Source organism: Heterodontus francisci, chromosome 3, assembly GCF_036365525.1.
Source record: "Heterodontus francisci isolate sHetFra1 chromosome 3, sHetFra1.hap1, whole genome shotgun sequence".
Classification (NCBI taxonomy): domain Eukaryota; kingdom Metazoa; phylum Chordata; class Chondrichthyes; order Heterodontiformes; family Heterodontidae; genus Heterodontus; species Heterodontus francisci.
In genome coordinates, this window is record NC_090373.1 from 45803859 (window position 1) to 45821077 (window position 17219).

At 42.9% G+C, this 17219-nt stretch overlaps 1 protein-coding gene across 1 annotated transcript in view; it reads right to left on the reverse strand.

The window, feature by feature from the left end:
* Positions 1-643: 643 nt before the first annotated feature.
* dlgap2a (discs, large (Drosophila) homolog-associated protein 2a) overlaps positions 644-17219 on the reverse strand; it is a 1214142-nt gene continuing 1197566 nt past the window's right edge. Inside the window, exons 16-17 of the mRNA XM_068021937.1 lie at positions 11664-11816; positions 644-1748 (exon numbers count right to left, since the gene is read on the reverse strand). Coding sequence (XP_067878038.1) covers positions 1530-1748; positions 11664-11816 — 372 coding nt within the window. The 3' untranslated portion in view covers positions 644-1529. The remainder of the gene's footprint in view (positions 1749-11663; positions 11817-17219) is intronic.

Here is a 17219-nt window from a genome sequence, read left to right on the forward strand (position 1 = left end):
AATAACCAAAAAAGTTTTTAAAAAAAAAAGACAAACACCTCTCAGTTAAAGCAACCTCTAAACACATCCATACAGTTTAACTGAAATCTTAGTGCTCACTTTTAAGCAATTCATTGTTGGTTGCATGGACATGACAGACACACTGTTCAGGAACACGCAAACCAACCACATACAAAAGTTTAAAGATAATCCTTACAAAAAAAAACCCCAAAATAAATCAATAAATAATAGTTAACATATTCACTGTAAGCATGTATTATTTATAAATGTTCTGTCATAGCTAGCATATTTAGTACATTTTCTCTTAAATTAAAAAAATTGAAACAGCATGCCAATTCAAAAGAGTTAACGCAACTGTGTATAAATAAAGAGTTCTTTTAAAAGAGAATAATAAATATTAGTTGGAGGGGATATTGGAGTGATTACTATCAGGAGGTTACTTCTGAATTTCCTTTGTTGAAAGATCTAACTACCAGTATCTGACTATAGTAAGGCAAGCGTTCGTGGGGAAGTTACATTCAGTCTCTCTCTTTCAGATCCGCTCTCTGTGTTGGCACGGTTGTAATTGCACACGGTTAAATGCGGCTGATCACTATTGCACATATTTGCCACCCATACAAGGTGAGCACTTCCCCCCCCCCACCCATTTTACTTAAAAGATACATAACAATTTGCTGAAAATCATTTCAGCATACTCCTAAAGATGATAAGAAAAGAAAACTTTTTTTTCTCTTTCAAGTCTTAAAACATTTTGGCAAATACTTTCAAAACTGAGGGGTTTTGGTACCTTGTCTCAGCAGATGAAATTACTTTGTGTCCCAATAGGTTCTGTAGATTACTATCCTGTAAGAGCTATTTGAGAGAAATAATTCTTACCTTTTTACCTACACTTCCCCCAAAGCATATTGGAATTCAGTCCCTGAATAGTTTTGAGAGGGGAACAGTTCTGCTAAGCACAGGGCAGAGTGTCTTTCTGTTCCCGTATTAGGTGCTGGGTTCATTTTATAATGTTAAGAGATAAGCAATTATGTTGGCACATTATTCATTCTTCCTATTTTTTTGTTGAAACCACAGCGCCTTCTGGTTTCATCAGCTCGCACCTCCAGCGCTCTCCAGAGACACTGTGTTTTAACCATTTAGCCATTCCCTCAAACACACTGAGCAAATCAATTCATAGAAAATAGTGGGTTAGTTGAATTTGCGTTCTTCCTCTAGAGGTCCTCCACTCTAATAGATTCTGTGAGAGCTTGATGGATAAGTGGAATATTTAGTGTGACCTCCTCGGATTGATTCCTCTTACAGAATATAGGAATTCTTGCAATGAGTTCAGAAACTCAGAATTATAATAATTCCACTGTGATGTATGGCACAATGAACACAACAGCAAGAGCATACACAGTGGAGGCTGGGACAAGAATTACCATGGAAATCCCATCACTAATTCCACCGGGCTTGGTTGGTGAAATGTACATGACAAATATTGAGAGCCGATGGTAAACAGAAAAAGGACATTAGGCAAGAAACTGTCTTTAGAGCCTGGTTTGTGCCTCGGGGATGTAAATCTCAATGCTATCTGCACGCTCTGCGGCTGAGTTCTGGCGAAAGGAAGCCGCTCGCTTGGCGGCCATTAGCCGTTTCCTCGCCTCCTGTCGTTGTCTGTCAGGAAGGTCAAGAGACTTTTCTCGCACGATAGGAATTTTTCCTTTTGGTGGCTTCTTTGGTACCGGAGGTGGAATCTTCTTTTCCTCCTAAGAAATTATGAATTAATTATCATTAACATTAAATAGAAAAAACAGCAGAGTAAAATGACAGCCACTTATTTTTTAATTCTGGCTCCCCCAGCAAACTCCATCCCGCCCTATGGTTTACAGTCCCAAAGCATTTGTGCTAATCCGATTTTTGAAGCTAATTCTATCAGGTTTTGCCACTAAGATAGGCAAATGTGAAATTAAAGCCACAGACCTCAGAAGCATACAGGGCCTGGCACAGATCAGTCAGATTTACTTGGTCTCATTTGTATGTGAACTGAATACTCCTCAATTTATTATTATTCGCAGGTGGGGAACTCTTCGATTTCCTTGAAAATTAAGCCCTAATGTAAAGAGAAAGTGAGTGTTCCCTCCTGAAATGCATAAAATATGGAACTAATGGTAACTGTTCGATATAGAACTTCAAAAGCTGGTTTAGTTTAGTGACTGAAGAGCAAAATCTATGCACATTTATATACGCTATAAACCTGTGACCTCTAACACCGAGAAGGACAAGGGCAGCAGGTGCAAGAGAACATCAACACCTCCAAGGTCCAGTCCAAACCACACACCATCCTGACATGGATATCAATGGCCATTCCTTCATCATCGTTCGATCAATATCTTGTAACTCCCTATCGAACAACACTGTGGGAGTACCTTCACCACACGGACTGCAGCGGTTCAAGGCAGCGGCTCACCACCATCTTCTCAAGGGCGGTTAAGGCTGGGCAATAAATGCTGACCTTGTCAGCAACACCCCCATCCCATAAATGAATAAAAAAATGAAAAAAGTAACATTCGAGCCACACAAGTGCCAGACAATGACTATGTCCAACACATTCTCATTCTTCTAAATTCCAATGAGTATAGGCAGAGCACGTTCGAGGGGCTGAATGGCCTACTCCTGCTCCTATTTGTTGTGTGTTTATGGTAAGCATTGAAGGTTTGGGAGGTGCTGCCAAAGAAGCTTTCAGGAGTTTCTGCAGTGCGTCCTCTATATAGTACATGCTGCATATATGATACGCTGATAGTGGAAGATGTTTAAGCTAATGGATGAAGTGCCAATCCAGCAGACTGCTTTGTCCTGGATGGTGTTGAGGTTCTTCAGTGTTAATGCTAGGTTCACCCATGAGGGGAAACATCCTCTCCGCATCTATGCTGTCAAGCCCCCTCAGAATCTTACATGTTTCAATAAGATCACCTCTCACTCTTCTAAACTCCAAATAGTATGATGGAACAGGTTCGAGGGGCCAAATATCTAACTCCTTCTCCTACCAGAGTAAAGACCCAACCTGCTCAACCTTTCCTCACAAGTCAACACCTTCATCCCAGGAATCAGCCTTTTATGAACTGCTTCCAACGCAATCCCTCCTTCAGTAAGGAGACCAAAACTGTACACAGTACTCTAGGTACCAACTCGGTAAGTGCTTGTCTCCATTGCTGTCTGAGTTAATCTACTGCTGAAACCCTCACCTATGACTTTGTTACCTCTGGACTTGACTATTTAAATGCTCTCCTGGTCAGTTTCCTACTTTCCACCCTACATAAACTGGTGCCGGTATGCTAATATCCTAAGCTCATCACCCCGCGCTTGCTGACCTACAGTGGCTCCTGGCCTGGCAATGCCTCAATTTGAAAATTCTCATTTTTTTTTCAAATCCCTCCATGGAGACAGAAGGTTGGAGAGGTTGGGGAATTAGGAGGAGTTGAGGTGTAGATGGAGGTTATTGAGGATAAGGAGTTGCTTGATGGGGAGACTAAATGAGGAGAGTAAGGATTAACCATAATCTTAATGATCATCATCCACCTGAAATTTGCAACTGCTTCAGAATATAATATGCTGATCAGTACAACATCATAGAATGGTTACAACACAGAAGGAGGCCATTCGGCCCATTGTGTCCATGCCGGCTCTCTGTGAGAGCAACTCAGCTAGTCCCACTCCCCTGCCTTTCCCCTATGGCCCTAAAAGTCTTTTCTCTTTAGATAATTATCCAATTTCCTTTTGAAAGCCATGATTGAATCTGCCTCCACCACACTCTCAGGCAGTGCATTGCAGATCCTAACCACTTGCTGTGTAAAAAGGTTTTTCTTCATGTCGACTTTGGTTCGCTTGTCAATCACTTTAAATCTGTGTTCTCTGATTCTCGACCCTTCCATCAATGGGAACAGTTTTTCTCTATCTAATCTGTCCAGACCCCTCATGATTTTGAACACCTCTATCAAATCTGATTTCAACCTTCTCTTCTCTAAGGAGAACAACCTCAGCTTTGCCACCTAACCACAGAATTGAAATCTCTCATCCCCGGAACCTGTGTTGTAAATCTTTTCTGCACCCTCTCTAATGCCTTAACATCCTTCCTCAAGTGTGGTTCCCAGAACTGGACACAATACTCCAGTTGGGTCTGAACCAGTGTTTTCTAAAGAGTCAGCAACTTCCTGCTTTCGTACTCTATACCTGTATTTATAAAGCCCAGTATCCCATAAGCTTTATTAACCGCTTTCTCAACCAGCCCTGCCACCGTCAATGACTTTTGCACATACACCCCAGCCCCTCTGCTCTTGCAACCCTTTAGAATTGTATCCTTTATTTTATATTGCCTTTCTTCATTCTTCCTACCAAAATGCATCACTTCACACTTCTCTGCACTAAATTTCATCTGCCACATGTCTACCCATTCCACCAGCCTATGCTCTCTTGAAGTTTAACACTATCCTCCTCATAGTTCACAATCCTTCCAATTTCTGTGTCATTAGCAAATTTTGAAATTATGCCCTGAACACCCAAGTCTAGGTCATTAATATACATCAAGAAAAGCAATTTTCCTAGTACCGATGCCTGGGAAACCCCACCGTATACCTTCCTCCAGTCTGAAAAACAACCATGCATCACTACTCTCTGTTTGCTGTCACTCAGCCAACTTAGTATCCATGCCACCACTGTCCCTTTTATTCCATGGGCTTCAACTTTGCTGACAAGCCTGTTATGTGGCACTTTATCATATGCCATTTGGAAGTCCATGTACATCACAACAACCCTCTCTGTTACCTCATCAAAAAACTCAATCAAATTAGTTAAATACGATTTGCCCTTAACAAATTCATTCTGGCTTTCCTTAATTAATCCACATTTGTCCAAGTGACTGTTAATTTTGTCCTGAGTTAGCATTTCTAAAAGTGTTGCCACCACCGAGGTGAAACCTGTAGTTGCTGGGTTTATCCTTACACCTTATTTTTGAACAAGGGTGCAACGTTTGCAATTCTCCAGTCCTCTGGCACTACCCCTGTATCCAAGGAGGATTGGAAGTTTATTCCAGTGCCACTGCAATTTCCAGCCTTACGTCCCTCAGTATCTTCGGGTGCATCTGACCCGGTCCTGGTGAGTGACCAACTTTAAGTACAGACAGCCTTTATAATACCTCTTCTTTATCAATTTTTAGCCTGTCCACGATCTCAACTACCTCCTCTTTCACTACAACTTTGGCATTATTTTCTTCCTTAATAAGAACATAAGAAATAGGAGCAGGAGTCGGCCATTCAGCCCCTCAAGCCTGCCCCACCATTCAATAAGATCATGGCTGATCTGTCCCAGGCCTCAACTTCTCTTTCGGGCCTGCTCTGCCTAACCCTCGACGCCCTGAGATTTCAAAAATCTATCTACCTCCTCCTTAAATACATTTAGTGACCTAGCTCTGAGGCAGAGAATTCCAGAGATTCACCACTCTCTGAGAGAAGAAATTCCTTCGCATCTCAGTTTTAAATGTGTGCCCCTTATTCTATAATTATGTCCCCTAGTTTGAGATTCCACCACGAGTGGAAATATCATCTCAACATTTACCGTGTTGAGCCCCCTTAAAATCTTATATGTTTCTATAAGATCACCTCTCATTCTTCTAAACTCCAATGAATAAAAGCCTAACCTGTTTAGCCGTTCTTGATAAGACAGCCCCTTCATCCCAGGAATCAGCCTAGTGAACCTTTTCTGAACTGCTTCCAATGCTAGTATATCCTTCTTTAAATACGGGGACCAAAACTGTACGCAGTACTCCAGGTGTGGCCTCACCAACACCCTGTACAGTTGTAACAAGACTTCCCTATTTTTAAACTATAACCCCCTAGCAATAAAGGCCAAAATTCCATTCACCTTCCTAATTACTTGCTGCACCTGATGCTAACTTTTTGTGTTTCATGTACAAGAACATCCAGATCCCTCTGTACTGCAGTATTTTGTATTATTTCTCCATCTAAATAATAATCTGCCTTTTTATTCTTCCTACCAAAGTGGATGACCTCACACTTTCCCACATTGAACACCATCTGCCAAGTTTTTGCCCACTCACTTAACCTATCTATATCTCTTTGCAGATTCTTTGTGTCCTCATCACTACATACCTTCCCACCTATTTTTGTATTGTCAGCAAATGTGGATACACTACACTCTGTCCCTTCCTCTAAGTCATTAATGTAGATAGTAAAATAGCTGAGGCCCTAGGACCGATCCTTGTGGCACCCCACTAGTTATGGCTTTCCAATCTGAAAAAGACCCATTGATCCCGACCCTCTGCCTTCTGTGTGTTAGCCAATCCTCAATCCATGCCAACATATTACCCCCAATACCCTGAGCTCCTATTTTGTGCAATAACCTTTTATGTGGCACCTTATCAAATGCCTTCTGAAAATCCAAATACACAACATCTACTGGTTCACCTGTATCCAGTCTACTTGTTATATCCTCAAAGAACTCTGACAAATTTTTCAAACATGATTTCCCTTTCATAAAACCATGTTGACTCTCTGATTGCATTATGTTTTTCTAAATGTCCTGCTATTTCTTCCTTAATAATCGACTCAAGCATTTTCCCAATGACTGATGTTAAGCTAACTGGTCTATAGTTTCCTGCTTTCTGTCTCCCTCCTGTCTTGAATAGGGGTGTCACATTAGCGGATTTCCAATCCGCTGGTCCCCTACCAAAATCCAGTGAGTTTTGGTATATTATGACCAATGCCTCCACTATCTCTACAGCCACTTCTTTTAAAACCCTTTGATGCAGGCCATCAGGTCCTGGCGACTTGTCTGCCTTTAGTCCCATCAGTTTGTCCAGCACCTTTTCCCTCGTGATAGTGATTGTTACAAGTTCCTCCCTCCCATTTACACCTTGCTCAACTTTTATTGTTGGGATGTTTATAGTGTCCTCCACCGTGAAGACCGATGCAAAATATTGGTTTAAATTATCTGCCATTTCCCTGTTATTAATTCCCCATCCTCATCCTCTAAGGGTCCCACACTTACTTGAGCTACTCTCTACCTTTTAATATACCCATAGAAGCTCTTACTGTTTGTTTTTATATTTCTTGCCAATTTACTCTCATAATCAATTTTCACCCTCTAAATTAGTTTTTTAGTCATTCGCTGCTGGTTTCTAAAAAATTCCCAATCCTCTGGCCTACCACTCGTTTTCGCCACATTGTACACCTTTGTTTTTGATTTGATACTCTCCTTAACTTCCTTTGTTATCCACGGGTGGTTCATTGTTCTCTTTGAGTCCTTCCTTAATATCTTACCATATCCTCTGCATCCATGCGTAAATCCCCTTTTTGGTCCCTAAATCGGTCCTACTCCTCCTTTTATGATCCTTTTACAATTTATATGCCCATAGAAGATTTTTGAATTCTCTTTTAAGTTACCTGCCAGTCTCTTCTCACATTCTTTCTTTTCTGCTGTTGGGCTGGATTTTGTGTTGAAGGTAGGGCTCCTGGCACCAGGCCAGAAAGGCAGGGGAAAGCCCACCTCTGCCTTTTCGTGCTCCCCTACCATGGAGTGATCCTCTGGTCTTTTTAAGTTTAAGTTTCAGGAGCTGGGATCCCTGTCCCTTTAAAAATGGGGATCCCGCTTCCAAGAGCTGCCGGCTGCTCAGCAGTATCAGCAGCGCCATCGGGAGTGGTGGTTATTACCGGTACTGCAGAGGCCTTGGACAAGGTCACAGCGCTGGAGATGTGGACCTCAGGTAAGTGTGGTGGCGCCGCCGGGGCCAGTCCGGAAGGCTCCGACGATGGGCACTTGTGAGGGGGGCTGGGTGCTGGTCGTACAGTCCAGGGGGAGGGGGGGGTCCTGTGGGTAAACTGGTTCCCGGCGGGGCTCCTCCGTGGGCCACAGACTGTCCATGGAGGAGGGTCCCCCCTCCAACAAGCATGCAAGGACTGCGCCTTGTGTTACTAGGAGCCCTCCCCATGTGACGGAAGCACCCACCACCGCTGATATGATCCCAGTGACAGTGGGAAGAGGCCCTTAATTGGCCGTTAATAGGCCACTTAAGCGTTTCAATTGACCTCTGGGCGGGAAGGCCATTGTTGGCCTCTCCCACCCCTGGGAAGATTGCTTGGTGATGGGCCCTCCAACCCCGCCCCCCCCCCCCGCCACAATACTCTGTGCCCCCCCCACCCCCCCCCGCCTCCAACCGCACCTCAGGGGGACCCATAAAATCCTGGCTGTTATTTCTTTTTTTTACTTCCCCTCTGAACTTTCCATATTTAGCCTGGTTCTTACTTGTATTATCAACCTGACATCTGTCATACGCACTCTTTTTCTGCTTCACCTTACTCTATATCTCTTTCGTCATCCAGGCTCTGGCATTGTGGAAGGCTGGGGAGTTCTTATTGGATTTTGTGAAGGTGGAACATTATTTTGGTTAGCAGTCACTCTATATGTTCTTTGCTCATGGAATGTACACAACTCATGTCTAAAAGTATGAATAATTGTTATTTTTAATTTCAGAAGTCATTAAAGCTGTTCGAAATCAATGTTATACATTCAAGTAGTGCAATGATTTGTTACCTATTTATAAATGCGGCCAGCCATTTCAGCAGAAGTCATTTAACAGAATTGAAAACTTATTTTTAAAACCCTCTTACCTCCCATTTTTTCCCTTTCTTCTCTTTTCTTTTGAAGGTGGGGACTCATGTCTCTGATCCTTCTATACTTTACCCAAACATCTGCTCCCATGCATGTGAATGTCAGTGCACTATTCGACCATGGGGACCATCACTTCAGAGGCAAATCCAAACTTTATCTGATGCCCACATACCCATGTGTCGCTTTCTTGTTGATAAGTAAAGGGCATTTTCCTACAATAGATGAAAACACTGTGGCTACTTGTATTTTGCCAACTGTTACCCCAGCTGGCACTGAATAACAGAGACTTCCTTCATTTATATATTCAGTACTGCATTGGACTGCTGTAGGGAGATATTGAGTAAAGATCAGACACAAGTGCTAAAATTTCGATTAGGCCCATTAGCGGATGTGGGGATCACGATGTGCGATTTCCCCCTACCCAATCAGGTTGAGAAAGGCAGCATGCAAACTTTGTGCTGCCTGTTCATTTCAATGTTTGTGGCATGCAGCCCAATGCAAAACATGCTGCTGACTGGCTGCATACTCAGGAGGGGCCCCAGAAGCTTGCATAGCTAGCATGACGTACAGTAAACCAGAACTTCTTAAAGGCAGTTGCCCCTCTTATAGGGGAGGTGCACATATGCTGCTGGAACTGTGTCATAAAGTGTTTGAGTGAAGGAAGGAGATTACAAATGGAGCAACAGCTCAGAGAGAGGGATCCCAGGTTCTTTGATGCAGTGCCACCGGAGGCCTCAGGAGGTCGAGAGGAGGAGAAAGGTGATGCATCCACATGGGGCTAGGAGGCTGTCAAGGCATATCCTCCATTGGGAATTGGAGCAGGTAGCCATGGAGATCAAGTCCTGGAGTCTGGCCCAGAAAACCTGGCTACACTGCAAGAATAAGTTCAAAGACCTCACAGAGATGGTCAAGGTCAGCGACTGCATTGTGAAATGACATCTTCTACCCACTGTACCACCAACCTCTCATGCTTTGCGATGCAACACAGTCCTATCACTCACTGATCAGCAACAGGCTCATGCCGAACATTCAGGTGCTCCACCTCACTCTCATGCACTTACCAATATTGCCAGCCTCATACCCACATCTTGCAGCTTTCATATACTTCCAGCGATTCAGCTATGGCAGACACATCACCCAAGCACATTGCAACATACTCACAAACATTCTTCCTTCTCTCTTGCAGGAGAAGTTCACAAACAGGAGGCAGCAGCAGAAAACTGGTGGGGGACAGGCATGTGTGGATCTCATGAGCCCTTTGCAGGACGCGGTCCTCCACATTATAGGGCCAGCAGTGACTGACACCATTGCATCCGGCATTGCCGAGAAGATTCAGGATGACATTACGTTACTGCCTTATGCACCTTCCCAAATCCCACTTCGCCCTCATCCTGCTATCTGGCATGAAGGACAAGCTGCAGGTGCTGTGACCATGGACCTCTTGCTTTCCACACAACACCCTCTTCCTTCAACCAAACATTCCCCTTTTGCGTTTTTGCTTTCAGATACCCAAGACCTGCTGCCTGGCCAGCCAGTGTAGCTTCACTACGAAGGCATGAACAACTGCAGATGTCGGATGAAGAAACACTGTCACTTGATCTGACACTCATAGCCATCAGCTCAGATACCGGTGCTGCGTGAACTTTAGATGGTAGTATAGAGTGGGCTCAGTATGTGGTGAGTCACCAGGAGGCACATGCATGACAGGCACTAACAGAATGCACAAGGGTGAATAGTTCAATTTTGTAAGTACCTTTGGAAGTGTTGTTGGATAAAATTGTTCTGGAATGTTTTCTTTGTGATACTTTTTTATTTCAGGATTTTGGCCAAGAGGAAGCCTGATAATCCATAACAGAGGGATGGAAACAGGGATTTATGGAGCTGCGGTGATGTGGGGATGAGATTTTAGGGGAACTGAAGTCTGAGTTAGGACTGAAGGCTGGTTAAGGACAGCCCATCTAGAGCAAGGGGTCCTGGATGCCTCCTCCCTTCCTTCTCCTTCTCCTCCTCTTCGCTAGGTGCTCGGCAAAGGTCTGGTGGCAAGGGTTGCACCCTCATGACAGTGTTTCTGTGGAGGACACAGCAGACCACACAAAGCCAGGTGCCCACTTCTCCTGCTTCCCTCTGGTAAGAAAACAGACTGTGAGGTACCCTCTCCAGGTGTACAGGGCCTCTATCCCCTCCCTGATGCAGCAATGCAGGGTGAACTGAGAGATGTTGGCAATGCCATCTGCTCCCACCTGGAAGGACCCACTGGCATAGAAATTGAGGGGCACAATGATCTTCACAGCCACAGGCAGCACCATCCTCGGCCTGCTGTGCACTGTAGACCCAGTCGTAGAGTGTAGCACAATTCAGTGACCACCACCTTTGTGAATCGTAGCCATGTCAGATGCTGCTCCTGGCTTGGGTGGAGGTAGGAGAGGTGTCTCTGAAAAAACTTGGTGAGTATGGTTGTCTATTTGAAGCCCTCCTCCTCCTCCCTCTGTGCACAGTTTCTCCCCTCTGCTGCCTGTGCTTCATTTGCAAGTCATGGAACAAAGGCGGGTAAATGGAGTTCAGGTACAGATCAACCATGATCTACTTGAATGACAGAACAGTTTGTAGGAACTGAATGGCCTACTGCTGTTCTCATGTTCCTATGAGTTGCATGTTACTTAAAGGCTGCTTCTGAGGTCCTATGTATGATGGCACTCCACTAGTTTTTGTGTTGCGTGCATTATTGTGGACACAATTTATTGTATTAGCTCCATTTCCTCCTTAAATCTTCTGAAGTAAATCTTGAAAAATCCAATATGACACATCTTGCAAATTCTGCAACAGTTTTGCTCTATTTTATTGCATCGAAAATGATTTCCCAAGAACACTGCAAACTTTTAGTGGCTATATTTCAGGCAGAATATCTCACTTGAAGGAAACTGCGCCTTTCTGGGGAAAAGCAAAATTAACTGAATATTAATTTTACTGGCTACATTTTAGTTCACTGCACCATTTTACTTTACCTGTTTTTCAAATGGCTCAATAGGTTTCCAATCATTTGCCTTCAGCTGATGCAGCTCATCAAACTTCATGCTGACATCCTCAATGGAAAGCTGCAGGAGGTCCCAAAATCCTGCTAGATCTTGGGAAGTAGGCCTTGGCATCGCACTGGGATCCTAGCAGGTACCAAAGCAACTCATTAACAGTTCATTCTAGATACAATTTAAAAAAAATTACATCACTGAATTTGTCAAACAACGTGTTTTACAATATACAGATATTTAAATGCTTTCACTCTTTATCTTATTGCATATTTGTGAGCCAAGACTCAATCACATGTGCCAAAATACTGAAAACCTTTTTGACTTGACATTAATGATAGAAACAAGAGACCAAAGAGATGCTGGGAAATCTAAAGAGACACAGCAAAGATTTTTGTTTTATTAATTTTAAAATGCATCTGTTGTTCAATATTATTTTGCCCTTTCTATGGCACAGCACCGGAAATATTTTTCAATAATGAGAGCTCGGCAGTTTTGACTTTGAGATATCAACAGATCGACACCTTTACCACAGAAAACTGAAACATTACAACAAAACTTTCATCTCTGCACAGCACAGTGTCTCATGAGGGAGCACAATAATTAAAACAGAAATATAGAAAAATAAGCTGCGATGTTTTAAATTGCATTTTCGAGTACTTTAGATGGGTCTGTTTTTGTCCAGTGTGTGCAGGAGGGTTTTCTGACACAGTATGTGGACAGGCCAACCAGGGGCGATGCCACATTGGATTTGGTACTGGGTAATGAACCCGGCCAGGTGTTTGATTTAGATGTAGGTGAGCACTTTGGCGATAGTGATCACAATTCGGTTAGGTTTACCTTAGCGATGGGCAGGGACAGGTATATACCGCAGGGCAAGAATTATAGCTGGGGGAAAGGAAATTATGACGCGATTAGGCAAGATTTAGGATGTGTAGGATGGGGAAGGAAACTGCAGGGGATGGGCACAAACGAAATGTGGAGCTTATTCAAGGAGCAGCTAATGCGTGTCCTTGATAAGTATGTACCTGTCAGGCAGGGAGGAAGTTGTCGAGCAAGGGAGCCGTGGTTTACTCAAGAAGTTGAAGCGCTTGTCAAGAGGAAGAGGGCGGCTTATGTTAGGATGAGACGTGAAGGCTCAGTTAGGGCGCTTGAGAGTTACAAGCTAGCCAGGAAGGATCTAAAGGGAGGGCTAAGAAGAGCAAGGAGAGGACACGAGAAGTCATTGGCGGATAGGATCAAAGAAAACCCTAAGGCTTTCTATAGGTATATCAGGAATAAACGAATGATAAGAGTTAGAACAGGGCCAATCAAGGATAGTAGTGGGAAGTTGTGTGCGGAATCAGAGGAGATAGGGGAAGCGTTAAATGAATATTTTTCGTCAGTATTTACAGTAGAGAAAGAAAATGTTGCCGAGGAGATTACTGAGATACAGCCTACTAGGCTAGATGGGATTGAGATTCACAAGGAGGAGGTGTTAGCAATTTTGGAAAGAGTGAAAATAGATAAGTCCCCTGGGCCAGATGGGATTTATCCTAGGATTCTCTGGGAAGCCAGGGAGGAGATTGCAGAGCCGTTGTGGTTGATCTTTAAGTCGTCATTGTCGACAGGAGTAGTGCCGGAGGACTGGAGGATAGCAAATGTTGTCCCCTTGTTCAAGAAGGGGAGTAGAGACAGCCCTGGTAATTATAGACCTGTGAGCCTTACTTCGGTTGTGGGTAAAATGTTGGAAAAGGTTATAAGAGACAGGATTTATAATCATCTTGAAAAGAATAAGTTCATTTGCGATAGTCAGCACGGTTTTGTGAAAGGTAGGTCGTGCCTCACAAACCTTATTGAGTTTTTCGAGAAGGTGACCAAACAGGTGGATGAGGGTAAAGCCGTGGATGTGGTGTATATGGATTTCAGTAAGGCGTTTGATAAGGTTCCCCACGGTAGGCTATTGCAGAAAATACGCAAGTATGGGGTTGAAGGTGATTTAGAGCTTTGGATCAGAAATTGGCTAGCTGAAAGAAGACAGAGGGTGGTGGTTGATGGCAAATGTTCATCCTGGAGTTTAGTTACTAGTGGTGTACCGCAAGGTTCTGTTTTGGGGCCACTGCTGTTTGTCATTTTTATAAACGACCTGGATGAGGGTGTAGAAGGGTGGGTTAGTAAATTTGCGGATGACACGAAGGTCGGTGGAGTTGTGGATAGTGTCGAAGGGTGTTGTAGGGTACAGAGGGACATAGATAGGCTGCAGAGCTGGGCTGAGAGATGGCAAATGGAGTTTAATGCGGAGAAGTGTGAGGTGATTCACTTTGGAAGGAGTAACAGCAATGCAGAGTACTGGGCTAATGGGAAGATTCTTGGTAGTGTAGATGAGCAGAGAGATCTTGGTATCCAGGTACATAAATCCCTGAAAGTTGCTACCCAGGTTAATAGGGCTGTTAAGAAGGCATATGGTGTGTTAGCCTTTATTAGTAGGGGGATCGAGTTTCAGAGCCACGGGGTCATGATGCAGCTGTACAAAACTCTGGTGAGGCCGCACCTGGAGTATTGCGTGCAGTTCTGGTCACCGCATTATAGGAAGGATGTCGAAGCTTTGGAAAGGGTGCAGAGGAGATTTACTAGGATGTTGCCTGGTATGGAAGGAAGGTCTTACGAGGAAAGGCTGAGGGACTTGGGGTTGTTTTCGTTAGAGAGAAGGAGGAGGAGAGGTGACTTAATAGAGACATACAAGATAATCAGAGGGTTAGATAGGGTGGATAGTGAGAGTCTTTTTCCTCGGATGAGGATGGCAAACACGAGGGGACATAGCTTTAAGTTGAGGGGTGAAAGATATAGGACAGATGTCAGAGGTAGTTTCTTTACGCAGAGAGTAGTAGGGGCGTGGAACGCCCTGCCTGCAACAGTAGTAGACTCGCCAACTTTAAGGGCATTTAAGTGGTCATTGGATAGACATATGGATGTAAATGGAATAGTGTAGGTCAGATGATCGGCGCAACATCGAGGGCCGAAGGGCCTGTACTGCGCTGTAATATTCTAATTCTAATTCTAATTTTAATCTGAACAATGATCTTTGCTTTTGATCTTAGCCTCTTGAAGATAAATGGTGATGATGTTTTAAATGAAGGTAAACTGTTTATGTGGCACCGTTTGCTGAAAATAATCTTGTTATAATCTTGATTTTTTTTTTTGTGGTGTTTCATATGAAGGAGGAAAGGAGAATGGGCATTGGATTTTTACAGTGAGTGGCTATTGCTCTCTGGCACTATTAAGATACTGGCAATTGCAAGGCATTGTGCCAGAAATCAAATTACTAAATCATTTAAATATGCAAAGTATTCTTGAAAGTCAGCTGGTGGTGTTACATATAAGATGTAGTGACCCTGAAAATCTGCATGGGTTCCACCTGTTTTCTATCATAACTCCAGAGTGAGACTGGTGGAACCGAATAAGGTGAAACATGACACAAACATATCTAAATTCACCATTAGGGTTGAAGTTTTCAAGAAAATTGGCTGTCGGAAAGCTTTGGCGCAACTACAAATTAAAGCATATCCTCCAACAATAAAAAGGAATCTTGACTGCAGCAGGACAGACTGAGATGTGTTGCTGAAGACACTTTTCGGGAACATTGTTGCCACGTGAAAATCACAAATGTTCTCCAAAGCAAGGTCTTTCCAATCATTAAGGACTTGAAATTAAGAAGTACCTGTTGGAGTTCTTGTCCTTAGTGAACATCATATAATCTATATATCTGTACAAGAACCAAATCCTTCTCTGTGATCAGGTTTCTTGTGCTTTATAAATGAGCTGAGAGTAAAGGTAAAGCAATTCAGGAAGTTCCAAAGGGGAGTGTGGCCTCGACATAACTTACTTTGAGATTTTGTTCTCCTAAACTATGTAAAACAAATGCAAAAACTTTAGGGGTCATCTAACCTGGAGTAACTCCCCAACACTTACTAGGCTAAAGAATGCTTCAATTTGGCAGAAGAGCAAATGTCAAACCTGTGGAATCCTGTCAGTCAACTTAATACTTGCCTCAGTTTGAAGGCAATTGGCTAAATGTGTAAGGTCTGCAATCAACCAGCTTGTTCTGGCAATTTCAGAATAATTAGTCACTGATTCACCAATCACCCATTTCACACAGACACTTGTGTGTGCCCTCCAAAATATAAAACAGACTCTAGTTCATGCCCGTATAATATTGCTGCAGGCTATAATGGCGACAAATTATTTGTCATTTGCCATCAAGTACCGAAAGCTTCACAAATTTAAAAAATGGACACGTATGTTGAAATTTCATGTTTTAATTACTGTAAGTTACTGTAGTCATTACAAATTCACAAAATTCATGTAAGTGCACATAAAAAGTGTCAGTTTTCTTATTGGTATAATTTGAAATGCTAAGATATTTTTTTACATGTCCATCTCTATTGTCCCTGTTGTTTCGAATATGAATGTTGCTTTATCATGTTCCTTTCTGAATAATTAATCACACTTAATGGGCTTTGATATGAGAGTTCAGGCACATTCCAAAGTTGCATTAAATTAGGACTATCCATTAAGACTAGTCATTTTCCATAAGATAGTTTGATTCTAATAATGGTCTCTAATGTATGCAATCATTTAAACAGTTTGAAAAGTAACTAAATGAGATGGTAGAATACCTGCAATAAAAACACAGAATTTTACAGTAGGGTCTTGAAATGGGGGGGGGGGGGGGGGGGTCGGGGGGTTAGGCCCTCTTTTGCATATGCAGAGAGCCTGATGCCTCTTTCAGGCGTGGACCCTGACCGTCCATGCAGGTGCCTATATCAAAATGGTGGGTGACGCATTTCCACCATGGAATGTGTGCATGCTCACCGTCCACTTGTGTGTTTAGTTGCCAATAGATTTTGAGACAGTTATGTCTATGTGCACTTTCTGTTAACTTCTTTGATTATAAATTCTGATGTCCACATTTGTAATGAAAACTACCTCTGTAAAACTCATTGGGATATAATTAGTCACTGCATAAGTATGGGTATAGTAGTTTGTAATGGAAATACAAATGTAAGAACTGAATGCATGACTTTAAAATGGTGAGGCGCATGTTCTGGTTTAATATCACTCACCCACTAATCCCGCTTCACCTGAAGACTGTGCTTGGTGTTAATTTCCTGTGTGCAATCCCACAGGAGATCAACTGGTAATATATGAAAAATCTTACATCTGTGTGCATTTCATGTCAGCTTTTCCCATTATAAATTCCAATAGCCATATGGAAATTTCCAATGTAGTCTTGTCGTGATATAATTTTACTTTCCACCAGTGGGTGGTGCTTTAGCGCCAGCATTGCCTGGAGGGTGTAATTACAGCGTGACATATTTACATGGGCAGTTCCCATTATAAATGCAAATATAAGAATTTAAAGTGGAAATATAAAATTAAGGACAGAATGTATAACTTTAAAATAGGCACTGAATTACATCTGCATATCCAGTCCAGTTATTCCCTGCCTCTACCCTGCTGTACCTATACCTTGACTTCCCTTGTGAAGCACTATGTGAG